Source organism: Neopelma chrysocephalum, unplaced genomic scaffold (genome assembly GCF_003984885.1).
Source record: "Neopelma chrysocephalum unplaced genomic scaffold, ASM398488v2 Primary Assembly neopelma1_138, whole genome shotgun sequence".
NCBI classification, from domain to species: domain Eukaryota; kingdom Metazoa; phylum Chordata; class Aves; order Passeriformes; family Pipridae; genus Neopelma; species Neopelma chrysocephalum.
Window position 1 is genome coordinate 5237689 of NW_020897800.1, and position 24324 is coordinate 5262012.

General features: G+C 59.3%; 5 protein-coding genes across 10 annotated transcripts in view; 3 read left to right on the forward strand and 2 right to left on the reverse strand.

The window, feature by feature from the left end:
* The first annotated feature begins 5 nt into the window (after positions 1–5).
* On the forward strand, positions 6–5639 carry HYLS1 (HYLS1, centriolar and ciliogenesis associated). Its single transcript, XM_027699265.1, has 2 exons — positions 6–118; positions 4721–5639. The coding sequence occupies exon 2, from the start codon at positions 4745–4747 to the stop codon at positions 5480–5482; it is 738 nt and encodes a 245-aa protein (XP_027555066.1). The 5' UTR covers positions 6–118; positions 4721–4744; the 3' UTR covers positions 5483–5639.
* Positions 271–14855, reverse strand: PUS3 (pseudouridine synthase 3). 3 transcript variants are annotated; one of them, XM_027699260.1, is made up of 5 exons: positions 14769–14855; positions 3357–3790; positions 1726–2279; positions 1241–1431; positions 271–611 (listed from the first exon to the last, which is right to left on the reverse strand). In XM_027699260.1, the coding sequence occupies exons 2-5, from the start codon at positions 3741–3743 to the stop codon at positions 367–369; spliced, it is 1377 nt and encodes a 458-aa protein (XP_027555061.1). In that variant the 5' UTR covers positions 3744–3790; positions 14769–14855; the 3' UTR covers positions 271–366. The 3 variants fall into 3 exon arrangements, with proteins under 3 accessions (XP_027555061.1, XP_027555063.1, XP_027555062.1); XM_027699262.1 differs by lacking the exon at positions 14769–14855 and adding an exon at positions 7922–7951; XM_027699261.1 differs by lacking the exon at positions 14769–14855 and adding an exon at positions 3910–4714.
* On the forward strand, positions 8120–13946 carry DDX25 (DEAD-box helicase 25). The gene is made up of 10 exons (XM_027699264.1): positions 8120–8276; positions 8965–9100; positions 9187–9279; positions 9364–9466; positions 10116–10230; positions 10592–10769; positions 11330–11567; positions 11773–11935; positions 12047–12235; positions 13440–13946. Exons 2-10 carry the CDS (start codon positions 8988–8990, stop codon positions 13502–13504), a joined length of 1257 nt encoding a protein of 418 aa, XP_027555065.1. The 5' UTR covers positions 8120–8276; positions 8965–8987; the 3' UTR covers positions 13505–13946.
* On the forward strand, positions 14786–20194 carry VSIG10L2 (V-set and immunoglobulin domain containing 10 like 2). 3 transcript variants are annotated; one of them, XM_027699256.1, is made up of 12 exons: positions 14786–14921; positions 15003–15356; positions 16185–16469; positions 17196–17471; positions 17623–17904; positions 18195–18455; positions 18553–18846; positions 18931–19233; positions 19444–19566; positions 19640–19664; positions 19733–19851; positions 19937–20194. In XM_027699256.1, exons 1-12 carry the CDS (start codon positions 14846–14848, stop codon positions 20011–20013), a joined length of 2475 nt encoding a protein of 824 aa, XP_027555057.1. In that variant the 5' UTR covers positions 14786–14845; the 3' UTR covers positions 20014–20194. The 3 variants fall into 3 exon arrangements, with proteins under 3 accessions (XP_027555057.1, XP_027555059.1, XP_027555058.1); XM_027699258.1 differs by lacking the exon at positions 17623–17904; XM_027699257.1 differs by having other exon boundaries at positions 14847–15356; positions 16390–16469.
* A 351-nt stretch (positions 20195–20545) lies between these two features.
* The window catches only part of CDON (cell adhesion associated, oncogene regulated), a 55453-nt gene continuing 51674 nt past the window's right edge, over positions 20546–24324 (reverse strand). For both annotated transcript variants that reach the window (XM_027699413.1, XM_027699414.1), the window contains exons 19-21: positions 23460–23719; positions 21906–22888; positions 20546–21066 (exon numbers count right to left, since the gene is read on the reverse strand). In XM_027699413.1, coding sequence (XP_027555214.1) covers positions 22722–22888; positions 23460–23719 — 427 coding nt within the window. In that variant the 3' untranslated portion in view covers positions 20546–21066; positions 21906–22721. The remainder of the gene's footprint in view (positions 21067–21905; positions 22889–23459; positions 23720–24324) is intronic.

The following is a 24324-nucleotide window of genomic DNA, read 5'->3' on the forward strand; positions in this document are numbered from 1 at the left end:
AGCTGAGTGACAGCCGCGCCGCCCAATGGCAGCCGGGCGGGGGTGTTTAAACGGCGACAGCGGTTGCGGCCCGTAACGGAGCGGCGGGAGCGGCGCAAGAGGCGCGGCTGGGCCGGAGGTACCGGGGGCGACAGGGGTGGGGGGCCAGCCCAGTGTAACCTAAAATAGCCCAGTGTAACCTCAGCAAGCCTCCCTTTGCTGCCCCGCTGCGAGTTGACGGTGCTGCGCCTCGCTCCTTCCCTCCCCTCCCAGGGTAGGACACAGCACTGCTACAAGAGATTTCTTGAGATTTATAAAAAAACAGCACCGAAGAAACGCGCTTTTTTTCCCAATAACAGTAATAAAAAGAAGTGCCGAGGCGCCCCGTCACTCGGTGTCCACGCAGACCCTCTTGGGCGGCTGCTCGGGGGCTGCGCTGCTGCCCCGCTTGCCCTCGGGGGGCTCCTGGTCCCCGGGCACCCCCGGCCCCCGGGGGGGGTCGATGCGGCCCCTCCGCACAAAGTGCTCGATCCGAGCCTCCAGCCCCTCGCACCGGGGCCGGGCCAGCAAGGGCTTGTAGGTGCGGGCTTGGACCCCCTCCACGAAGCTGCTGACCAGGCTGCTCCCCGGACCTGTGACATCACAGAAGAAATACGTTTAATTACCCCGTTCTTTCTTTCTTTTTTTTTTAACCAGTTACCCCTTGTTAATTTTTAAATCAGTTACCCCTCTAGTTCATAGAATTATATACGTAGCCTTAAGCTGCGTCAGGGAAGGTTTAGGCCGGACTTTATGAAGAATTTCTTCACAGAAAGGGTGATTAGACGTTGTAATGGACTGCCCAGGGAGATGGTGGAACAACTGGCCCTGGAGATACTCAAGGAAAGACTGGATGTGGAACTCAGTGCCGTGGTCTAGTTGACATGGTGGTGATCGGTCACAGGTTGGACTTGATTTCAGGTCTTTTCCAACCTAATTGATTCTGTGAATCCCAGAATGGTTTGGGTTGGAAGGAACCTTAAAGACCATCTTGTTCTACCCCCTGCCATGGGCAGGGACACCTTCCACTAGCCCAGGTTGCTCCGAGCCCTGTCCAACCTGGCCTTGGACACTTGCAGGGATGGGGCAGCCACAGCTTCTCTGGGCAACCTGTGCCAAGGCCTCCCCACCCTCACAGGGAAGGATTTCTTCCCAATATCCAATCTAACCCTGCTCGCTGGCAGTGTGAATTCCAAGGTGTTCCCCCAAACTCCCCCCTTACCTTTGCCAGTGGCCATGGGAACAGCTTCCAGCCCTGCCAACATGTCCCGAAGCACGTGGGTTTTGACGGCGTGGCTGGCCCAGAGCTGCTGCAGGTGTGTCACGTTGAAGCCTTGCACCTCTGGGTCGTAGAGCCACTGCAGGTCTGGGAACTCGCAGTCATACAGGACCAGGGGGAACTCGACTGCCATGCTGGGGACAAGGACAGGAGGTGGGCCCACAAAAAGGCTCAAGAACAGTCAGCCCTGCCCTTCACAGAACTCCCTTTCCCAATAAAAGCTGACTTAATTTTTACCAAATACCAAGGAGTAAAGCCATTAAGGCTTTGTCTGAGAGCAAGAAAACAGAGGTCCTTATGGACACATCCCAGGCTGGCAGCCTACTTCCATGCTGTGAGACTGCTCCATGTGCTGGCAGGGATGTGGCTTGCCAGCAGCACTCCAGGTGCAGCCATCGCTCCGGCCGGTTTCCCAGCACAATCCCTACCTGTACTGCGGTTTCCGAGGGTTTTTCTCCACATCCAGCAGTTCGTCGATGATGTCCGGGCTCTCCATGCCCTGGCCGATGAGGAAGAGCACGGCCATCATGCAGCGGACCTGGTGGTACAGGAACGCCTGCCCCGTCACCTCGAACTGGCACAGCCGGAAGGGATCCCGCGGCCCGGATTCTCCCCCTCTCTCCACCCACGTCACGCGGGCGCTGAGGATCGTCCTCTGGAAGTTGAGCACCCCGTTGGCCACGTCCATCTTGCAGAGGTTGCGGAAGTCGTGGGTGCCCACGTAGCGCTGGGCCGCGCTGTCCATGAGGGCCACGTCCAGCTGGGCGCAGGGGAAGAAGTACCGGTAGGTGCGGCGCTGGCAGCTGAAGCGGGCACTGAACTCCGGCGCCACGGGGGCCCAGGCCAGCACCCGGATGTCGGGGGGCAGCACCCTGTTCAGGATGTGGGTGTAGCGGAGCTCCTCCCGCTGCCCCTCACCCGCGTGCCCGTTCTGCTGCTGCCCCTCCGGTGGCAGGCTGGAGCGGAGATCCAGGGAAATCACCTGCAGAGACCAGTAAAAGGCAGGATTAGAGCGCGGATGGATGGCGTGTGGAGCCAAGTCTTCCTACACCTCTGGGAAATAAACCCAGGATCTCCTACGGATGAAGGTGGCTTCAGTCGGGTGATCCTACCATGGAGCTGCGAGTGCCTCTGCTGAGGAGCCGAGCAGATGCCACAGATTCCATTAATAAAACAGGGAAAGTTGCAGGCTGCCTACGTAGCACGGTCTCGGAACAGCTTCAACTTTAGTCGCTGGGTTTGGGTTATAATGTGCTTTTTTTTTTTTTTTTGAGCTGGAGGTGATGACTTGAAGGCAGTAACAGCCTGGCTCGCTTGGAAACCTGGTATGGGAACAAGTTCATTCCCAGCGCGGGCGCCATGTGCTGAAACAGCACAAGAGGAGGCACCAAGTGCCCTGATTTCGTGCGGCTCATCCTGCCATGGGGAGCAGAGCAGCCACTCGAGGCCAAACCTATGCCAGCTCTGCTTCCTGCACCAGGAGGGAAGGAAGGAGAGCGGCCCAATGGTGAAGCCACCACGGTTGTGTTCTCCCCAATGGCTCAGCCAGCCGGGTGGCTCCGTGCCCACCGAGCAGGCCAGCTCCATCCCCTCCCTCCAGCTCCCACTCCCACGCTCCCTTCCGCTGGCTGCAGCTCCTCTCAAGACCCTTCTGTGCAGAAATTCAGCTGCCTGATGCTGCAGGAAGGGAGCCAATTTCTGGGTATTTTGGATTTTGGTGGGATTGGAGAGTTAAATCAGCTGAGAGGGCCCTGCCAAAGACAGGGCATCGCCCCTTTTTGGGCAGCACTGAGCTACTGGAGAAGCTGCAGCCTAAACCATGTTTTATCCTCCTAAAGCAGGGCCCCGGAAAAGAACTTGAACTAATATGGGGGACAAAATAGCACTGAAACGCTTCAGGGGTCTGAAATAGTCTTTCCACATGCAGGAAAGCCATTGCCAGGCTCACTTCCAGGGGTAAGAGCTGATGGCTTTTAAAGAACAAATCCAAGCTGTGCTGTGGGACAGCAATCCCACTGGATCTCCATCCCACCCGGGAAAACCCACACGAGATGCTGACCTGCCCAAAGGCACTGACTCCCTTGTCCGTGCGCCCGCAGCGGTGGTAGTTGGAGGTCTCTCTGCTGTCCACCAGCCGTGTCTTCTTCAAGGCTTCAAAGAGCTTCTCCTCGATGGTGTTGGGGGTGTTCTCCTGGCTGGCAAAGCCCTGGTAGCCCCAGCCCAGGTAGGCGATGCGCAGTGCCACGTGTCTGCGGCCGTGCGCGCTGAAATCGAACGGCCTTTGTTGGCGTTTTTTGGCTTTCCCGGGGGCCAGAGCAGCCTCTCTCCTCCCAGTGCCCTCCTTGTCATCCTGGAGCTTCTCCTGCAGCCGCTTCACCTCCGCTTCCAGCTCCTGCACCCTCCTCAGGAGCCCCTCGTGGTCAGCAGCCGTGCTCTCCTCGGCCATAGCCACTGCCCTGGAGCATCAGTTTGTTGCCGGTGGATCCTCGGGGTCTGCAGGGAAAGAAAAAAATGGCAGATTTACATTTTTATGTGGTTTTTATTGCACCTCTAGGCTGGCTCTGCAAAATAACCTTTATCCACGGAGTCAGTTTTTATCATCTGAGCCCCACCGTGTTCCCAGCAGAGCACGGGCAGGGCCACGGGGGCTCAGCTCGGGCAGCCTTCATCTCACTCCAGTCTCTTTTTTTGGAGTCTTTAATCACTCCTCTTCCCCCAGCCGATGGGATCTGCTCCGTCAGCGCAGCACGTTCCCGGCCAGCCCGTCACGGAGCCTTCTCACTTTCACACCTGCATCCCGCTGCAGACAGCGCGCTGACGGCTGCCACTCATCCCGCCCCGCCATCTGCTCCCGCCCTTCCCAGCGCCACCAGGGGCTCCTGCAGCTCTTCCAACCCGCCTAAAGATATCCTAAGCCTGTGCTGGGAGTGGGATCTGTGTCCGGATCCCTTTTAGTCACAGGGCTAGAGGTTTACTCGAGGTTTACTATCACCAGACTCATAAGCGAGCATCTAAACATGCTGTGCTGAGCCTCTTCCTCCTCTGCAGAAGTAGAACACCCTCTCTGATGTCCCTGGATTAAATCATGACTAAATAGTGTGGATTTAGAAGCACAGGTAGAAGGGGAAAACCATTAATCTCTCACTCAGTGCACGGAACTTGCCCTGTGTTTGTCAAGCAGGACTTAACTGACCACATAACTAATTCTAGTGGAGTTTTCCAGCAGGAATTAAGGGCTTGTGTTTCTGTTACTGTAGGGAAGAGCCTTCTGCTGGTGGCAGGAGGTTCAGCAGTGCTCTGAGAACATGCCCAACCTAAATCAACACCCCTGAACCCAAACATTTGAGTCTCGGAGCCCCCTTTGACACCTTTAGCCAGCTTGAACATGCTGCAAGACATTAACCCTGGTTTCTTTTTGTGCAGAACCCACCCGGTTTGGTGGGAATCATGGAGGGGACATCGGGTGCCTGGCCGGGAGGCAGCGAGGAGCTGGCGCGTCCCCGTGATGACCCCTACGCCGATGCCTCCATCGTTTGTGGGGCACAGTCAGACCTTCCAGCGCTTTCTGAGGATCACAGGGAAAAAAGGAAGTTGGTGATGAAGAGGAAGGTGCTGAGGCACAGACCCGATGGAATGGTGGAGATCTTCGATGAGTCGGTGAACAACGAGCCGGGGTGCAGTGCCGAGCCCGAGTGCAGCGCTGAGCTGTGGGATACGGGGTGTTCCAGGGTTTTTATGGAGGACACCATCTCTGAGGGGGAAATCAGCGACGAGCTGGAGGAGTACGTGCCCTGTGATGAGGAGTGGTTCCTTGAGGACAGCCCCTGCTCTCTCCTTGAGGATCTTGGGAGACGGAGCACGTCTCGGCCCTCCGCTCGGGTGGGATCGCCTACGTCCTACATTCTTCCGCATGTTGGCAGACGGAGGAGAACCGACCCAGTGGCCAAATTCCACGGGTACAGACAAGACTGGGAGAGATACAGCATCCCGGGGGAAGATCCACACGATGATCTGCGCTGGGCCATGCGGAGGCAGATGGCCCAGCCGGGAGAGCCACGCCGGGCACCGAAGCGCCTCGTGCCCAACACGTACGTGGTGCCCACGACCAAGCAGCGCGATGCCCTGCGCTTCGGCGTGCGCCGGGACCTGGCCCAGTGCCTCATGCCCCGCAAGGACGCCTCCTAGAGCCACAGCCCCTGCTCCAGCACCACCGCTTTCCCCTCCTCAACATCCTCCACCACCTGGAAAATCCCCTCGCCGCGTTCCAGGTTTGCTGTGGAGGAGGTTTGATTTGCGATGTCTCGGCAGCGTCTTTTCCTTTAATAAAGCATCTGCAAACACTCCTTATCGTTCTGTGGGTTTGTTAGAAATGCCACAGGCAGCATCCGTTATTCCAGACTTATCCCTGCTCCACCAAACTCTGCTCCCTTGGCCGTATTTTACCTCATTTTTAAAATAAGGGAGCTTAGTAAGGTAGTATTAGTGTTATTACTATTAGCGTGCAGGACTTTCACTGCTGCGACCACGGGTTCGAGTCCCCGGTCTCCTGGCCTGATGGAGGTCGTTAGCCCTGTGTGGCCATCCATCTATGAGAAGGACACTCTAAACAAACCTACGTCCTGAGGACCTCACTGCCATTGTCCAAGCTTGCTTGGCCCCGGCAGATGAACCTTAGGATTAAAGGGTGGGCTCAGTTCAGCGCAGGCTGTGTCTCACCTAAAAAATCCATTGCGCAGGCTGGAAAGGTAAAAAGACCTTTCCCCAAAATCTTCATTCGCGAAGATGGGCCATTATTATTATTAGTGTTAATTTTTTTCCCAGGTATAGGGATGGACTGAAAACATGGCAGTTCTGGCGCAGGAAAAAGTCCCCAAAAGCTGAGTGGGATGGCTGGAAAAGGGAGCAGGGAGGACAGGACACAGGTGACAGCTGCAGCCTGGAGCTCTGTATCCAGCTCCCACCAACCCTCCTCTGGATGTGACCCCAGATGGAAAACACACAGGCCTGTGCGGTTACCCCACACTGGGGGTGTTCTGGCACCCCAGGGACCTTCCAGGGTTGGGGTCCCTGGCTCTCCAGCACCCTGCGGACCCCCATCCACCTATGAAGGGAGTTTTGTCTCCCAGAACCTTAGAGACTCCCACCCAAACCCTATGGGGGACAGCACCCCCACCCTACAGGGTCCCTGCTCCTTCAGCACCCCAAGGACCCCCCATAAAACCCTATGGGGTCTCTGTCTGCAGCAGGGGATACTCCCTGCTCCATGGTTCCTGTGCCCAAAACCCTAAGGGGTCCCTGCATCTCCATCACCTTGGGGATACCCCTCCCCTTCTAGTGTCCCTGTCTCCAGCACCCCAGAGACCCCCCAAAACTCTATGGGATCACTCCATCTCCATCACCCTGGGGCACCCCTCACCTCTTGACCATAGGGTCATAGGCTACTGACCCCCACCCTATGGGGAGACTCCCTGTCCTCCAACACCCCCAAAACCTATGGGGTCTCTGCATCTCTATCTACTTGGGAACAGCCCTCCCCCCTTGGTGTCCCTGTTCCCAGCATTCGGGGGGGGGGAGTGTGTGTTCCTGTCCCCAACACCTCAGGGACCCCCCAAAAACCTATGGGGTCCCTGTCTGCAGCAGAGGACCTTCCCTGCACCACCATCCATGTTCCCAACTCTTCAGGGACTCCCATTATCCTATGGGACAGGCTCTGTCCACAGGGACCCCCCAAAACAAAATGGGGACCAGGGTTGGCACCCTATGGGGTCCCTATCTGCAAGAGGGGACTCTTCCTGTCCTATGATGTCGCTGTCCCCAACTCCCCAAGGACCACCCTATAGCAAGGGGGTCCCTATTCCCCAGCACTGAAGGGACCCCTCAAAAACCTATCGGGTCCCTGCCTGCAGCACCAAACCCTCCCTGCCCGCAACTCTCCAGGGACTCCCCACCCTATAACAGGGGGTCTCTGTCCCCCACCACTCCAGGCATCCTCCCAAAACTCTACGGGGTGCCTGTGTGCAACAGAGGACCCTCCCCGCCCTATGAAGTCATTCTCACCAACTCCCCAGGAATCCCCACCCTATCGTGGGTCCCTATCCCCCACCACTGCAGGGACACCCCCAAAAAACCCATCAGGTCCCTGCCCTACAGGGCCCCTGCCCACAACTCTCCAGGGATCCGCCACCTTATAGTGAGGGGTCTCTGTCCCCCAGCACTTCAGGCATCCACCCAAAACTCTGTGGGGTCCCTGTCTGCAGCAGGGAACCTTCCCTGCTCCACAACCCCTGTCCCCAGCTCCCCAGGGACCTTCCACGGTATAGTGGGGGGGTCTCTGTCCCCCAGCACTGCAGATATCCCTCCAAAACTCCCAACAGGGGACCCTCCCCGCCCTGTGAGGTCGCTGTCCCCAACTCCCCAGGGACCCCCACCCTAGGTGGGGGTCTGTGCTCCCCCGTCCCCCCCAGTCCCGCCGTTCCCCGTCCCCGTCCCTCGTGCCGCACCCGTGCCCCCTCCCCGTGCCGTCCCCCTACCCCGTACCCCGCACCGTCCCCGCACCGTCCCCGCACCGTCCCCGTACCGTCCCCGTGCCGTACCCGTACCCCGTACCCCGCACCGTCCCCGCACCGTCCCCGTGCCGTACCCGTGCCGTACCCGTTGCCCGTCCCCGGTGCCGTACCCGTTCCCCGTCCCCGGTGTCGTGCCCGCTGCCGCCGGTGCCGGATGTTCCCGCCCCGTCCGGCGCCGCGGGCGCTGTGAGGCGGCTCCATGGCGGAGGCGGGGCGCGGGTTCGGCCCGGCGGGCCCCGGGCCCGGCCTGCCCTGCCCCTGGCCCACGGCCCCGCTGCGCCGCCCGCCCTCCCGCTTCGCCGGGCTCGCCTGCCCTCAGCTGCACGGCCGGGGCCCGGCCCGCGGGCTCGGCCCCTTCCCCGCGCCCCCCGCGCCGCCGGCGCTCGAGGCCGAGGCGGAGGACGAGGAAAGAGGTGGGTCCCGGAGCCCCCCCCCCCGCCCGGGGCTGCAGGGGAGAGGGTTCAAATCACAGGCCTTTCGTTACAAACTAAAACAGCAGAAGTTCCGCCTCGGCGCGAGGAAGAACTTCTTTCCGCGGAGGGTGGGACGGGCCGCTCCAGGGAGCTCGGGGATTCTCCCTGGAGGCATTCCAGACCCACCTGTGTCACCTGCTCCAGGTGACCCTGCCTGGGCACGGGGTGTTGGACTGGGTGGTCTCTACGGGCACTGACAGAAAATGGAGCTGCACGGAGTTCGATTTCAGGACTTGTCCACCGGTCCTCTTCGGTGTTCCCCTATTATTCATGTTCTGTCGTAAACAGCACCTGGTGTTTTTCTTTAGTTAACCAGAATTCCCAGGATCGTCCTAAACCAGTGCCTCGATCCCACACATTCAGCTCACATCGTGTGGTGCCTGTGTTCAGCCACGAGAGAAAAACACACAGGTATCATGCAGACCGTTCAAAGTGGTTTTCCACTTTGAGAAACGCAACATTCTCTCTTTCAAAGCACTTAGCCAAGGTCGATCCTCCCTTTCGATTCCAGTTAGCTAAATGCAGGTGCAGAGTGGCTCTGCTTGCTCCCACAATCTCCAGAGGCCCCTTGCAGCCCTAACGATTCTGCCATTCCCTTTGTGTTATTCCACTTGCTGCCTCTCTCCAGTGCCGCTGGCGGAGATCTCGCTGATGAACAAGCTGATCCACACATCCCTGGTGGAGTCCGACCAGCACGTGGAGATCCTGCAACGGGACCCCAGTTCCCCACTCTTCTCCGTCAAGACCTTTGAGGAGCTGCCCCTGTGAGTAGCCACAGCCCCTGGCCTTGCTGAATGCCAGCACCACTGGCCACCCTCACACGGGCCCTTGGGATGCTTTGTTTCCACAGGAAGAGGGAGCTCTTGCAGGGGGTTTACATGATGGGCTTCAACAGACCATCCAAAATCCAGGAGCAGGCTCTGCCACTCATGCTGGCGTACCCGTGAGTAGGAACGAGAGCCCCGGCTCCACGCGGCATCCCGGCGCTCTGACCCCTGCGCTCCACTAAGCTGCCTTTGCCTTGCAGGCCCCAAAATCTGATTGCCCAGAGCCAGTCAGGGACAGGGAAAACAGCAGCTTTTATCTTGGCCATGCTGAGCAGAGCCAATGCCAACGAGAAATACCCGCAGGTAACGCAGGACAGGGAGAGCTGATGCAGGAGGGGTTGGCCCAAGTGCCCGGAACACTGCCGGGGCCAGAGCTCCAGGTTTTGTCCCTGTCCCTGTGTGGCTTCACCCACTGGAGGGGGATGACAAACCCCCAGGGGCTGTCACAGTGGCAGGTAGGACTGAAAGCACAGTGCCTGCCCCAGGGAGGCACTTTGACTTGCCAGGACGGATCAATCCAGGCTTCATTTGCCCTGGAATTTAAATTTTGAGGAGCAGCTATAGGCACTGCTGGTTTTCTGGTGGCTCAAACACCCCCAGTCCCCTCTCTGGGTGCAGAATCAGCTTTGCCTGCTGGTTCCTACCATGTAACATCTCTCACGTGCGTGGGGTGACTGAACCAGGGCGCAGGAACGAGCTGTGCTGTGCTTCCAGAGGGGAATTTCCTCCTCAAAAACAGCGACAGTGGCTTCCTTCTGCCCCCATGGCTGGAGCTGGGAACACAGCCCAGCTCCCAAACCTCCAGCCATGCCCGGCTGCCCGATCCCCTGTGCCTCAGAGCTCTGCAATGCTGCTGTGCTCCTCTTGCTGTCCCTGCCCTCGTTGCCAGCCCAGCGTGTCCCACCCTGGGCCTGACAGCTCCCTCCTCTCCTCTCCTCTCCTCTCCCACCAGTGCCTCTGCCTGGCTCCCACCTACGAGCTGGCCCTGCAGATCGGGCAGGTGGTCCGGACCATCGGGAAGTTTTGCACTGATGTCAAGGTGAACTACGCTGTCCGGGGAAACCGAAGTGAGTCCAGCCCAGCACAGCTACTGGCACTGCCCCGGGAGTGGGAAGTGAGGACGGGGATCCCCACAGGGATCCCCACGGGAATCCCCCTGGAGCTACCAGGGACCAGCCAGATCTCCATGAAGGCCAATAAAGTAGTGTCTGTGTCCCCCTCGCCTGCTGAGGAGGCTTTTCCACCATCTCTGGCTGCTTCCAGACTCCCCCTTCCCACATAGGGCTGGTTCCCACCCCAAGGGCTTCAGGGAAGTGTCGTGATGACCCCTGGAAGGCATCACTGAGCAGCCAGAGTCTGAGCGAGCCGAGGGGAGCAGCAGAGAGCTCCGTGCCTGGAGGCAGCCGGGTGCGTTTTTCCCTCTCGCAGTTCTGAAGGGCATGGTGCTGGAGGAGCAGATCATCATCGGGACGCCGGGCACCACGCTGGACTGGTGCTTCAAGCAGCGCATCCTGGACCTGACCAAGATCTCCCTGTTCGTGCTGGATGAGGCCGACATCATGATCGACACGCAGGGCCTCTCCTGCCAGAGCATCCGCATCCACAGGTGAGTATCCCTGACAGCTGGCATCCCACTTCCCTGCTTTCAGACATGGTGCTGAGGGGGCTTGTGGAGGGGTCCAGCTTTCCCTAAAACCACGTCTGCTGGACACATGGCAAGACTTTTACCTTCCTTACCTTTTCTCTGAGCTGTTGCAGCCTAGAGAATTGTGGAATGAAGCCCACCTCATTCCAAACCCCCTGCCGGGGGGCACAATGTCTTCCACTAGACCAGGTTGCTTCAAGTCCCATCCAACCTGGCCTTGGACACTTCAGGGATGGGGCAGCCCTGGCTTCTCTGGGCAACCTGTTCCAATGCCTCACCACCCTCACAGCAAAGAACTTCCTCCTCATATCCAATCTAAGCCTCTTCACTTTCAGTGTGAAGCCGTTCTCCCTTGTGCTGTCACTCCAGGCTCTTGTAAAAAGTCCCTCTCCATCTTTTTTGTAACCCCCCTTGGCTTCCCTTTCCATCGAAGGCCACACAAAATCAGCTTAAATTAGAGTTTACATCCTCCTGGACAGAAGCCACTCACTGGGACTGAGGAGGCCTTTTTCCTGTCACAGGGCTCTTCCCAAGAGCTGCCAAGTGCTGCTGTTCTCGGCCACCTTCAAGGAACCCGTGCGGGCCTTTGCCGAGCGGATCATCCCCGACCCCATCGTGATCAAGCTGCGCGAGGAGGAGCTCACGCTGAGCAACATCAGACAGTACTTCATGGTGTGCCAGAACTCAGAAGAGCAGTACAAGGCCCTCTGCAACCTCTACGGCAGCTTCACCATCGGCCAGGTCATGATCTTCTGCCAGGTAAACGCCCCTGCCCAGGAGAGCCCCGCACTGGCCATTGGGGATGGCAGGAATTGGTCCTTCTACAGTGTGGACATGGGGGGGACAAGACCCCCAAAACAAGACCCCAGGGGGGTGTTGAAATTCGCTGGGAGCTCCCTCAAAAGGAGCAGGGGATTTGGGAGGGGGGGCAGTTCTGGGCCTCAGTCTCTCCCCGCCTGCCCAGACCCGGAGGCTCACGGACTGGCTGTCGGAGAAGATGAGCCGGGACGGGCACCAAGTGGCCAAGCTGACGGCAGAGCTGACGGTGGTCCAGCGGGCCAGCGTCATCCAGCGCTTCCGCGAGGGCAAGGAGAAGGTCCTCATCGCCACCAATGTCTGTGCCAGAGGTATCCTGGGAAACCCAGCATCCCTCGAAACACACCAGGCCCGCGGTTCTTCCGCATGGATGCCGTGGGACGAGGCGATCCCTTTCCACAGCCCCTTTCCTTTTCTTCCAGGGATCGACGTGCAGCAGGTCACCACCGTGGTGAACTTCGGCCTCCCCAGGGATTTGGATGGAGAGCCGGATTTTGAGACCTACCTGCACCGGATTGGGAGGGCAGGACGCTTCGGGCACCGCGGCATCGCCTTCAGCATGGTGGAGAACGAGACCGTGGAGCTCGTGCACAAGATAGAGGAGCATTTCCGTGAGTGTCCATGTGGATCCACTGCTCTGGGAGGCTGGGCTGGGACTGTGATCTGCCTCTGGCTCATCCTCCCCCTCGAACCTTGTGGGGCTGCTCTTCTCCCCAAGGCTCATCCCACTGGGAACAGGTGACAGATGCAGCTTTTAGGGTGGTTTTTTGCTCCCCAGAGGCCAAATTTTCCAAGAAACAGCCCTGGAGATTGTGTGCAACTCACAGGGGACGTTACTAGTACCCAGGATGCCTCAGAACCTCCTATTTTTTCCCTCCTTCAGGCATTTTTTCTGCCTTCCCCTGCAAATCCTTGTCCCAGGGGACCTGGTGCTGCGGCTCAGCTCAGCCCTGGCCGTGGGACAGGAGCTGGCAGCTGTGGAAATCTTTCCTGAGTGGAAATAGATTGTCACTTGTCAACATTGAGAGGATTTTCATGGGATTTGCCAGATGCTGTGGCTGCACCAATTGCTTTTTGAATCCCGGTGCCTGTTGTCCCCGTGATTTTCAGGGGAAAAAAAGTTATGGAAACCTTTTGGAGGGCAGAAAGTGCTGTTTCTTCTTCAGCTCCGGCCTTGGAGCTGCTCAACCCTCTTGGTTCCTTTAAATTTCCACTTGTCCTTTAAACACCAAGCGAGCCTGTGGTGGACACCAGGCAGGGAAGACACGAGCCAAATAGTCCAGTGAAGATTGTTCCCAAACAGTAGAAGCAATGAGCAGCTGGAATAACTGGGATGTGGATGCGCCTGACCACAGCCATAGCCAGAACGAGCCAAAGGGGCCCAGTGTGAGGGTGAAAATCCAACAAGATGAACTCCTGGCAATCTGACTTGTGCTTTTTCTCATCATGATGTTGGGATTTGAGGACACGAACCTTCCCTATCCCGTGTGGCTGTGGAGATGGGAGCAGGGAGCGAGAGCACATCCACAGGCTGAGCCTGGTGTGCTGCTGCTGCAGGGCCACCTCTCGCTCTTGCTGCCGTGCCTTGGCTTCTGCCCTGATCTTGTTCCACTTGTGCTTCTTCCCGGCTGATTTCCCCACTGATCCAGTTCCCTCCACGCTTCCTCCCAGTTGATTTCCCGGTGGAGGGAGATGCCACAGCGAGCACTCCAGGAGCTTCCCAGCTGGCACGGGGCACACAGGGCAGTGCGGACACCAGCTCAGGGGGGACGAGCTCTGCTCTCACCTCCTGACAACTGCTCTTGTCTCTTACAGAGACCACGATCAAGCAGCTGGACCCGTACGACATGGATGAGCTCGAGAGGCTTGCAGCTGAGTGAGGAACGGGGATTCACTCCCCCAAATCCAAGTTCTGGTTCATGACAGGAGGAAAAGTTACAGGGGAAAACTTCCCGGTTCTCTTGTGTTCTGAAGCTGTTGAGTTTTGTTGTGTTGCCTGAGGAGAGGCCGGGGCAGACCTCATCCCGCTAGATGGCAGCAGGAATCCACCGCTGCTATCCCGAATCCCGGGGCCGAAATCCAAGTGTTTGGGGTCCTGGTGGTGCAGGGAGCGAGATTGGACCCCTGGAGGTCCGAAATCCAAGTGTTCGGAGTCCCAGCAGTGCAGAGAGAGTTGTTGGACCCTGGGGGTCCAAAATCCAAGTATTTGGGGTCCCAGCAGTGTAGGGAAAGAGGTTGGACCCTGGGAGCGGCCTGTCCCCAGCCCAGGGCTGTGTTTGTGCCTTTGTTAATCTTTAATAAATAAATGGTTTATAATCCTCAGGGTGGCTCCTTCCTTAGAAAAATCCCCTGAAATTTATCACCACTGGAACGAGGGTTGTGTTGACAACCCCGTGGCATTTCCCAGATCGGCCACTGCCCTCCACTCCCCTCATCCAAATTTCTTCCCAAGCCCGACCTGCAGGAGCACAAAACAGACCAGAGCACCGCTGGAGGCACGTGGCACCAGGAGGGGAGCCTGGCCCTGGCTCTCCAGCCCCTCACCACTGGCTTTAACCCCTTTGGGGCATTTCAAGGCCCGAAACCTCTTTGCGGGAAATCCCACGTTCAGTGTTAACAGTGTAATTGTGGTAATGAGCAATTAATTCTAGTTAAAGAATCGGGGAGGGGATGAGAGGTGGCGGGTCATTTTCCAGACTTTCCTGGGTGTTGCCAGATCCCTCCCCCACGTGCACCCAGAAATCCCCCCTCCGGGGCTCTCAGGCCCCCCGGCATTGCGTTACGGCACGGCCGCCCCCATGAATGTTTGATGGGCCGGGGCTCGGCAGGGAGCGGGAGATGAAATATCAAACCCCACTCCTGGCCCGGCTTCCCTGGCTCCAAACCCCCCGCCTTCGATCGCGGTGGGGTGGCAGTGCATTTTCCCCCTCCTTTAGCCCAAAAAAATTGGGTGGGGAAAGGGAGGACTCAGGAATTCGGTTGCCCCGCAGGGGGAAGGCGAGGATGCTGCCATTCCTGCCGCGAGCACACCCGTCCTCAGCCCCGAGATTGCAGGGGCTGAGGCAGCAGCAGCGGCGTCGGGTTCCCCCCTGCACCGCCAGGTTGATAAATAATTAACGGTTAATCAGGGCTGGGCCTAATTACCTGGGAGTAACCGGAGAGGAGATGGGGCTGGAGAGCACAGCCCTGCTTCAGGCAGTGCCGGTGCCGGACATGGCGCCATGGAGCGTGGCCGGGCAGTGCCGCTGCCTTGGAGGGGGCCCTGGATCCTGTGCCTGCTGCCAGCGCTGGCGGGGGGTGAGCAGGGACCCCTCCCCTCGTTCCTAGGCTGGGGGGCGGGCAGAGGCCTGACCTGATGGACACGGTGCCCCGGGGCAGGGCAGCCGCTGGTGGCCGGCGAGGCGGCCTACGAGGAGTGGCAGGTGACGGGCGTGCGAGGCCGGGCGGTGGAGATGAGCTGCGGGCTGGTGGCCGCGGCCCCGCCGGCCGTGGTGTTCTGGAGCTTCACGCCGCGGGGAGAGGGGCCGCCGCGGGCCGTGGCCGTGGGCACGGGCCGGGACGTGGTCGTGGCCCCCGGCACGGGGACGCTGGGCCGGGTGACGCTGCGCAACGGGACGCTGGAGCTGCGGGAGCTGCGCGTGGCTGCCCAGGGCCGCTTCCTCTGCCAGGGGCTCTTCCCGGAGCGGGGCCGGCTCCGCGTGGGATACGCCGCCATCCTCCTGCGTGTCCTGGGTAAGCCCCCGCCGTGGCCACCCTGAGGGGCCCTGCTGGCCATTAGTGGCTGGCATCGTGCCCCCCTGCACCACGGTCAAGCAGCCCCTCGCCCAGTAGCCAGCAGAGCTGTCCACTGGCCAGTGGAACACCCCATTAGCCAACAAAGGGCTCCACCAGTCAGTAAAGCGTGGCACTAGACAGCATAGTGCCCCGCTAGCCAATGAAGGGCCCTGCTAGCCAATGGAGAGCCCCACTAGCCAACAAGGTGGCTCACTAGCAAGTGTAGCACCCCACTTGCCAACAAAGCACCCCACTAGTCAGCGGAGCACCCTGCTTGCCACCGTAGTCTGCCACTAGTCAGCAAAGCCCCCCAATAGCCAACATAGCACCCCGCTAGCCAGTATGGCATCCTACCAGCCAAGGTAGCTCAACACCAGCCAACATAGCACCCACCAGCCAACGAAGAGCCCATTAGCCAACCCAGAGCCCCACTAGCCAGCCCAGCACACCACTTGCCAGTGAATAGTGCATCCCCCTTGCCCCCAGCCACTGTAAGCCCCAACTAGCCAATGTAGCAGCCACTAACCACCCCCATTTCCTTGCCCTGGCCACCCAAGCATCCCACCACCCTTAACTGGTCTCAGCAGCCACTCCACCCAGTCACCACACCCACAGCCAGGATGCCCCTCACTAGCCCATAGGTGTCCTCACTAGCCATCCTACTGGCTGCTGCAGCACCAGTTGATAAATCATCCGGGATGAGAGGGGGAGATGGGAGGGGGGGATGGGAGGGCCCTGGGGGGGTCCTGCTGTCTGTGGGGGCCGCTCACAGCTCAGTGCCCCCAGTGCCCGTCTCCAAGCCCTTCGTGCGGCCAACGGCGGCGGCGGCAGCGGAAGGGGCAGCGGTGGCCCTGACGTGCACTGTGCGGGAGGGGACGGAGCCGCTGAGCTTCTCCTGGCAGCACCAGGAGCCCCGGGGGGGTCCCTCAGTGTCCCCCGTGGGGCTGAGGGGCTCCGGGGCAGAGCTGAGCCTGACGCCCGCCAACCGCAGCCACACGGGCTGGTACCTCTGCACCGCGAGCAACGAGGTCAACAGCCACACCAGCGAGCCCGTCTACCTGGACATTGTGTGTGAGTGCCCTGGGCACTGCCCTCACAGGGGGCCTCAGCCACCAGCTGGGGGGGCATCTTTGGGGCTGGAGATGCCAAAATGGCACATCCATTGCATGTCTGTGGCCACCTCGATGCTTCCGTGGTATGTTCATGGCATGGTCATGGCCACCAAGCACCCTGCCACCGTGGCACATCCATAGCTACCGTGGTGCCTCCATAACCACTATGGTGCGTCCATGGACATCACGTTATCTTGGTACTGGGATGCCTCCACGGACACCGTAATGTGTCTATGGCTACCATGGTGTGGCATGTTGCCACTGTGATATATTCACGGCCACCGTACGCCCCACCACCATGATGCCTCCATGGCCACCATAGCCTGTCCATGGCCACCATAGCCCGTCCATGGCCACCATGACACCTCCACGGCCACCATAGCTTGTCCATGGCCACCATGATGCATCCATGGCCGCTATGGCCACTGTGTGACCACCGTGTGCCATTACCAAGGCGTGTCCATGACAACCATGCACCTTGCTACCTCCACACCTCTAAGGCCACCATGGCACATCCATGGCCACCAATCCCCACAGTATGTCCATGGCCACCAACCCCCAAAGTGGGCCCTTTCTAAGGAGGCTTCGCTGCCCCATTTCCCATCAACAGGAGAATGCCCCAGGGAAGGCTGTGTCCCCTCTGTGGGGACAACCCTGTGGCTAAAGGACATCCGTGTGCCCGCAGACGGCCCCGACGAGCCGGCCATCAGCGTGGAGCCCTTCTCCCCCGAACAGGGGGGCTTCTCCGCGGGCGAGCGGGAGGATGTGGTGCTGAGCTGCCTGGCTCCCTCCAACCCCCCCAGCCGCTACGTCTGGCTGCACAACGGCACCCAGGTGCACGTTGGCCAGACCTACGTCATCGCCGCCATCGCCCGCGCCCAGGCGGGCACCTACACCTGCCTGGCCGAGAACACCCACCTGCAGACCCGCACCCAGGCCACCATCGTCCTCACCGTGTACTGTAAGTAACCCTGTGGAGGGGGGGCCAGCAGGGCCCCCTGGGGTGAGATGGACCAATGCAGCTCCCTGGTGAGGATGTGGGTGCGAGGGGCAGTTTGGGGAGGGCTGGGGGGGAGCCCCCAGCCTCCCCCAGCGCTGATGGTCTCCTGCAGATCCACCAGCCGGGAGCCCCAGCTGCTCTGCCCTGGCCACCGGTGACCTGCAGGATGTGGCCCTGCGGTGCCGCTGGCTGGGGGGCTTCCCCCTGGCCCAGCTGCGCTGGGTGGGCTCCCTTGAGGAGGAGAAGGAGGAGGAGGAAGAGGGGGTGATGGGGACCAGTTTTTCCATGGCCACCAGGATCCAGCCGGGGGCAGCCACAAGGAACGGCAGCTCCTTCTCCTGCCTGGCCTCCCACCCCGCGCTGCCGCAGGGGGCTGCATGTGGGACCACCCTGTGTGAGTGACGATGGGTCCATCTGCCCCCCAAGCCCCTTCCTGACCCCCCGTGTCACCCCAGAGCCGCGGTGACCCCATGCCATGGCCACATCACGGGATGGGCACCCCAGAGTGCTGTTGCCTTTGCTGGACATCCAGCACCCCCAGCTTGCTCCAGAATGGGGGTCCTCACGGTGCAAAGCCGTGCAAAAGCCCCCTATACCCTTGAGGGGGTGTGGTGGTATCTGGTTTTTGGGGGTGTTTTGGCACAGCGCGGCAGTGCCCCGCCCCGACACCGCTCCATCCCGCAGGGGTCCCGCCGGGCAGCCCCTCCTGCGCGGCAGCGGCCACCAAGGGTGACGAGTACGTGATGCTGCAGTGCCGGTGGGAGGGGGGCACGCCACCCGTCACCCTGCAGTGGAGGGACGGTGGGGGCCGGGCCCTGGGGGACCCCACGCCCTCCACCGCCGTCCTGGTGCTGAGCACCCAGGGCAGCCTTGGGGGCCGGGAGTTCGTCTGCGCGGCCGCCCACCCGCTGCGGGCCCCCGGCGCCGACTGCCGCCTGCGCCTGGGTAAGCTGGACCCGTCCCCGGTGCTCCCACCGTGACACAGAGGGAGTGTTGGGGTGGCACGTCCCTGCCCACGCTGTCCCCCCTTCTCGCCGAGCAGAGGTCCCCGATCTGGAGGCGGCGAGCGAGGTGGCGGTGCTGGAGGGCGGCGAGGCGCTGCTGACCTGCCGGCAACGTGGCACCAGCGCCAGGCTCAGTGCCACTGTGGCTTGGTACGACCCCAGGGAGCGGGAGGTGACACAGGGGCTGGCCAAGTACCGGCTGGAGCAGGGAGAAGCGTGGCTCAACCTCACTGTCCTGGATGCCGAGTGGCCGGGGGACGGCGGGATCTACCGCTGCACCGCGACCAACGCCGTGGGCACCGCCAGCCTCCCCGTCCGCCTCCGCGTGGACCGTGAGTCCTGGCAGGGCTGGGGGGGGTCTCCCAAGGTGGGCTGGGGGCGTCAGCCCCCTCCTGCCCGGTGCCATCCCTCCGCAGGGTACCCGGCCCCCCCCAACGTCACCATCAGCAAGCTGCGCTACACGCGGGCGCGCACCGAGGTGCAGCTGGAGTGGCGGACGCAGGGCACCGGCAACCTCACCGGCTTCGTGGTGCAGCGGCGCCAAACCAAGAAACCCCTCCGAGAGGCGCCCAGCCCCTGGGAAACGGCCGCTGGCAACATCGAGCCCCACTCCCGCGACCGGCGCCTGGGGGGGCTGGACCCCGCGGTGCTCTATGCTTTCCGCGTCCTGGCCGTCAACCACCGCACGGCCGGGCACCCCTCCGAGGTGCAGACGCCAGGTGAAGTGGGCAGGGGCTGCTGTTCCGTGGGGGCAGAGCAGGGTTTGAGTGGAGAAGGGCGACGTTTCCATCCCGGTGGAGCTGAGGAGCTGAGTGCGAGCAGCCGTCAATAGGTTTTCAGAGTGAACAGGCACAGCCTCGCACGGTCCCCGGCGTTTCTGGGCTCTGCCCGTCCCTGCTGCCTGCCATACTCCCTCTGCTCTCTTCCAGCTGAGCCTCCCTTCGAGGCCTACCCGGCGGTGACGGGGGCGGCGGTGGTCGGGATGCTGGTGGCCACCGCAGCGTCACTCCTGGCCGTGCGCTTCATCGCCCGCCACCGGGAGACCCTCCCGCGTGAGTGCCAGCCCTGGGGGGGTTGTGGGCTGGAGCCTTGACCCCCACACCTCACGTCTTTCTGTCTCCCCAGGGCTGCACGACCTGCTCTTCCGCACGTGAGTGCCCAAATCCCTCTGCCCCACTGTTCCCTGGCGCCAGCGAGACCCCGCGTGTCCCTCCCCAGGGCCGGTCCTGGCGCCCAGGAACGCGTGGACACGCCGGAGGATGCTGAAGCAGCCGCGAGCGGGGAGGAGGAGACAGCACCAGCACCGGGAGAAGTGCCTGCCCCCAGCACAGCAGCAGGTACCCGCACCCTGGGGCGAGCCGAGGGCTGAGCCACCCGCCCCGGTGACACCTGGTGGCACCGGGGCTCTCCCACCCCTTGCAGAGCCGCTCTCGGCACCGCCAGGCACCGCCGATGACCCACCAGCTGATGTCACCATCACCGCGACGGCGACGCCGTGACCACTCCGGCTTTTTCCTTTATTTCCCCTTTCCTCCTCTCGTCCCACGCCACGGGACGGCAGCGCCCACCCACCTGTGTCACGTCAGGCTGGGAGGCAGCTGGCTCCGAGTGCTGCACCCGGAGAAAGCCCCTCTGGCTCAGCCTCGGGCCTGCAGTTACCGCTGGAGCTAAAGTAAATATTTAGGCTACAATAAATAGTTTCTCACCGATGGCAGAAAAAATCCCCGAGGGTCGAAGTGCCGCCCTCAGGCCCAGGGCTGGCGTTGGATGGGGACGCTGCTCTGGGACTCCGCTGAGTTTTCTGTGGTGCAAAAACAGCCACGAAGATTTGGGGGGCAGGGAAGGGGCCTCATCTTCACCCCAAGCTCCCCATTTTCGGGCCAAACCACAGGACGATAAAAACAGTGACTGGTGATGGTTTTTCCCCACAATGGTGCAAGCACGGAGGGAGGCAGGGTCTAAGGAAAGTGTCAGGCACTTCCCAGCCTTCCTCAACCCTCATCTTTTGGTGTCTGTGGAAACAAGAGCATGTTGGGCCATTTATCCTATATTTGGTTAATTATCCATTGGGAAGTATCGAGTGACACCTCAAATCAGTGCCCACAGAGCATCAATCCCCACACTGGCCAAAGACCAGCATCACCCCCAAAAATACACACCCTACCCCAAACCCCTGCAGAACAGCATCATTTCCAAATACACAAGATTTCAAAGGGATATTACAGATTCTCTGGAAAACAGCATCTTTATCCAACACACCCACGACACAGGGGGGGATTTAAGCAAGGTCGTTAAACCGTGGTTAAATCTCAGTGTTTGGGGAGAACAAAGCAGCCAGAGGTGAACCCCAACCTCTCCATCGGAAAAGGGGAAAGCCTCCCAGCAAGTCCTGTGAAGGGAAAGTCCAGACTGCAAGGAGGAGATAAACAAAGGGGCAGGAGGGGGCTCTGTGGTGGCTCCAGGGTACATGCCAGTCAAAGCCCACGGGTGGGAGGTCCAGGGTTTGCAGGGAACTTCAGAATAATGCAGCTCTGGCTGGGAAGACCAAAACCCTAAAAAAAAAAGGCAAAAAAATAAATACAACCAAAAATAATGCAAGAGGAGAGGGAGGGGAGGGGAGGGGAGGGGAGGGGAGAAAAGAGAAGACAGAAGGCAAGGCTTTGGGAAGAGCTTATTGCAACCCTCCGTTACCTGAAGAGGGCTTATAAAAGGGGGAGGAACTTTTTATACAGGCAGGCAGATAGTGACAGGACAAGGGGGAATGTTTTCCCACTGAGAGGGGGCAGGTAGATTGGATATTAGGAAGAAATTCTTCCCTGGGAGGGTGAGAGGCCCTGGCACAGGTTGCCCAGAGAAGCTGTGGCTGCCCCATCCCTGGAAGTGTCCAAGGCCAGGTTGGACAGGGCTTGGAGAAACCTGGGCTGGTGGAAGGTGTCCCATGGGGTTGAAACGAGATGAGCTTTAAGGTCCTTTCCAACCCAAACCTTTCTGGGATTCCATGAAAAGGAAAAAGCCCACCCCAACACTCAGAGCAGCCCACGGAGACACAGCTGCCAAAGCAGATCTCAAGCGCTCCCTTCTCGCACAGGCGTCGCTCCCCAAACCCCGTGACTGGTGAAGCTGCACCTGTAGCCCTGAGGTCCCCGAGGGGTTTGGAGCAGCCACAGCCAGGCCAGCACAGCCTCCTTCTTTTCCAGCCTGGCCAGGAACACGCTGCTCTGTGCAAAGGTACTGCACAGGCATCACCTCAGGGCAGCCATAACCATAAGTCATGCACCTCATTTCTGGGATCGTGCGCTCGTGAGTCGTGTGGGGGAGGGAGTGCTTTACAAGCACAAGGTTGTTTCATTTTCTGGGATTGAATTTGGAAAGGAAAAAGAAAAAAACGTACCCAAACCCTGCAGTTAAGGTTGCAACACCTCCATTGTGCTGTGTCCGGGGCGGGTGGGTTCCTGACAGCCACGCGCAGGGCTGGTGGGAGCCGCTCTGACACGACTGGTTTCATTTTGGAGCTATCCAAGCTGTCAGTACTCCCTCAAACCAAGAGTAGAACTGGATTTTGTCTTCTGTGAGCGGCAAGGTGAGACAGGCTGGATTTCCACCTGTACTTCTGCAGATATAAGGGTTATCAAGCACCTGAAGACACAGTCATTGACCCAAGCTCTGCTTCAAGCTGCGCTGGACAGACTCAGCTGAGGCTCATTTTTCGTATTTATTTTCTCATTTTCCCATTGAGATCTTCCCAGAGAAACCAAAAGAGGATGGGATGTGTTCATGGAAAGGATGGTTTGAGTACCACGTCGCCGGGCTGCCAGGGAGGTGGCAGCCATTGGTCACCACGTCAGACCTGCTTAAATCCCTGTCCCGGGCTCCTCGGAAGCGCTTCTCACACTGGTAACATGCCACGGAAACACACTCCACATTTCCCATCCTCGTTCTTTATATTATTACAATTCTTTTTTATACACATAACCAGGCTAGTTTCGCGGCGTGTGAGGGGGGAAAAAAAAATAACAAAAAAAAAAAAAGGGATTTCAAGGCATAAATAATATAAAAAGGCAACCATTTTGAAAACCAAGATACATTCATATGACACTACTACAAAAAATAAATAGTGACTCTCTCTGTTATAATTAACATCCCCCCGTCACTCCCTCTCAGTGACACTGGCAGTTCCTGGCGTTAAGTGGGGACAACGGTCACTTCCTCAGGTTTCCCGCAGCTGGAGCTGCCGAAGGTCCCCAGAACCGTTTAAGGTGACTCCGGATGAACTCCATCCTGGTTTTTCCTTACAGTCCTTGGAAACAGGCTGCAGAATGAGGGGACTCCAGCTCAAAATGTGGTTCGATGTTTCCGAGTGCACGCAGCCGTCGCCTGCGAAGCAAGAGCAGGGCAGGTGGTTGTTGTTGGTTTTTTCAGCAGATACTCTCTGTCAGCTCAACAGACCCACACGCCCCCAAAATTCCTAATGATGCTCTTTGGGGTCAGGCTCATTGCCACTGTACCAGGCACAAGCACAGGGCATTGGCTCTGTCCTGGCACGGCACTGCTATGGAACAGCTCACACCGGTGAGGACAGCCCAGCTCCCTCCCTGCGCCTGTTCCTGCCTCCAGGATGGCTCTGGGCCCTCAGGAATGCCTGCTCATTAAGGAAAACTCCATTAGGCAGCTTTTCAGCAGCGTCGGAGCCCACTGGTGCCCTGTGGGGGCAGCATCAATCAGTCACAGCCTCGTTAGGTGCTGGATGAGCCGCGTTTAGAGGCATCAATCACAAGGACATGACAGGACCAGGCACAAGGCGGGGACGCTTAACCTTCCTCAAAGAGCCAGCTCTTTTGTGGGCTTAATTACCGGCTTCTCCACGATCAATTAAGCACCCTACAGCTGTCCTACAGAACACTCCCGGCCCCAAAGCCAGGTGCTATCCTCCCCGGGGTTGCCTCACCGTCCATGCAGTCCATGGAGAGCCGGCCCACGCCCTCCTGGCAGCAGGGGTGCTGGGGGGAGGGATGCTCCTTGCCGTCCTCCTTGCCGTCCTCCTCCAGCCGGGCGCCGCACTCGGGGACGGCAGAGGCCAAGCACATGGCCACCATGACGTGGGGGCTCAGGGGCTTCATCTCCACACCATCCTGCTGGAAAGGGGCTCCGAGGGGCACCACGGGCAGGGCGGCGCTGCCGAAGGTGCCGTTGGTTTTGGTGAAGCACCTGCGGGCGGGACAGAGGCCGCAGTTACTCAGAGTGGCTTCTTTCTCCCCCCACCGGCCCTGTTTCTTGAGAAAATGCAACTTTTAAGTGCTTTACCACATGTCAGAAGTGAAATCAGTTTTAAATATATTTTTGGAGCGATCCTGACATTAAGACAAGCACAGAGTGGGGTTTTTTTCTCCCAACAGACAACTGAAAACATTCGAAACACGCTCAGTTCCTTCCCCCATCGATTGTGACCCAATGACCTGACTTGTGAGTCCACTTCTCCATCAAAGCAACCCCATAAAACACATTTTCGGTGCCAAGATAAAGAGCTCAAAGTTTGAAACGCAAGCAGCAAACTTAAGTACCTTGGAAAATTAATACTAAGTGTTATCAGAGTGAATGCAAATTAAAAAAAATAGATGCAAGATTATAAATTTAACCCCCTCTTCTGCTCTGCAAGTCAGATTGTGGCCCTGTAATACGTGTGTAAGGCTGTGGAACTGAAGCTAAAGTGATGAATCAACTGTTACAGCTGAGGTATTTAGGCTTTAACCAAAAAGGAGCAGGACTTTGACACATGTACCACTGCAGCAGGCAGGGAAAATGCCTCAGTGTTT

Excerpts from the sequence above, each read along its gene's own strand:
- PUS3 (XM_027699260.1), bottom strand. The coding sequence starts at position 3,743 with ATGGCCGAGGAGAGCACGGCTGCTGACCACGAGGGGCTCCTGAGGAGG. Across the intron at positions 1,432-1,725 it reads CCTCGGAAACCGCAGTACAG|CATGGCAGTCGAGTTCCCCC; the intron begins GTAGGGATTGTG and ends CCTTGTCCCCAG. Across the intron at positions 612-1,240 it reads TCCCATGGCCACTGGCAAAG|GTCCGGGGAGCAGCCTGGTC; the intron begins GTAAGGGGGGAG and ends GTGATGTCACAG.
- HYLS1 (XM_027699265.1), top strand. The coding sequence starts at position 4,745 with ATGGAGGGGACATCGGGTGCCTGGCCGGGAGGCAGCGAGGAGCTGGCG.
- VSIG10L2 (XM_027699256.1), top strand. The coding sequence starts at position 14,846 with ATGGAGCGTGGCCGGGCAGTGCCGCTGCCTTGGAGGGGGCCCTGGATC. Across the intron at positions 18,847-18,930 it reads CGTCCGCCTCCGCGTGGACC|GGTACCCGGCCCCCCCCAAC; the intron begins GTGAGTCCTGGC and ends ATCCCTCCGCAG. Across the intron at positions 19,234-19,443 it reads CTCCGAGGTGCAGACGCCAG|CTGAGCCTCCCTTCGAGGCC; the intron begins GTGAAGTGGGCA and ends GCTCTCTTCCAG.
- DDX25 (XM_027699264.1), top strand. The coding sequence starts at position 8,988 with ATGAACAAGCTGATCCACACATCCCTGGTGGAGTCCGACCAGCACGTG. Across the intron at positions 10,231-10,591 it reads CGCTGTCCGGGGAAACCGAA|TTCTGAAGGGCATGGTGCTG; the intron begins GTGAGTCCAGCC and ends TCCCTCTCGCAG. Across the intron at positions 10,770-11,329 it reads CAGAGCATCCGCATCCACAG|GGCTCTTCCCAAGAGCTGCC; the intron begins GTGAGTATCCCT and ends TTCCTGTCACAG.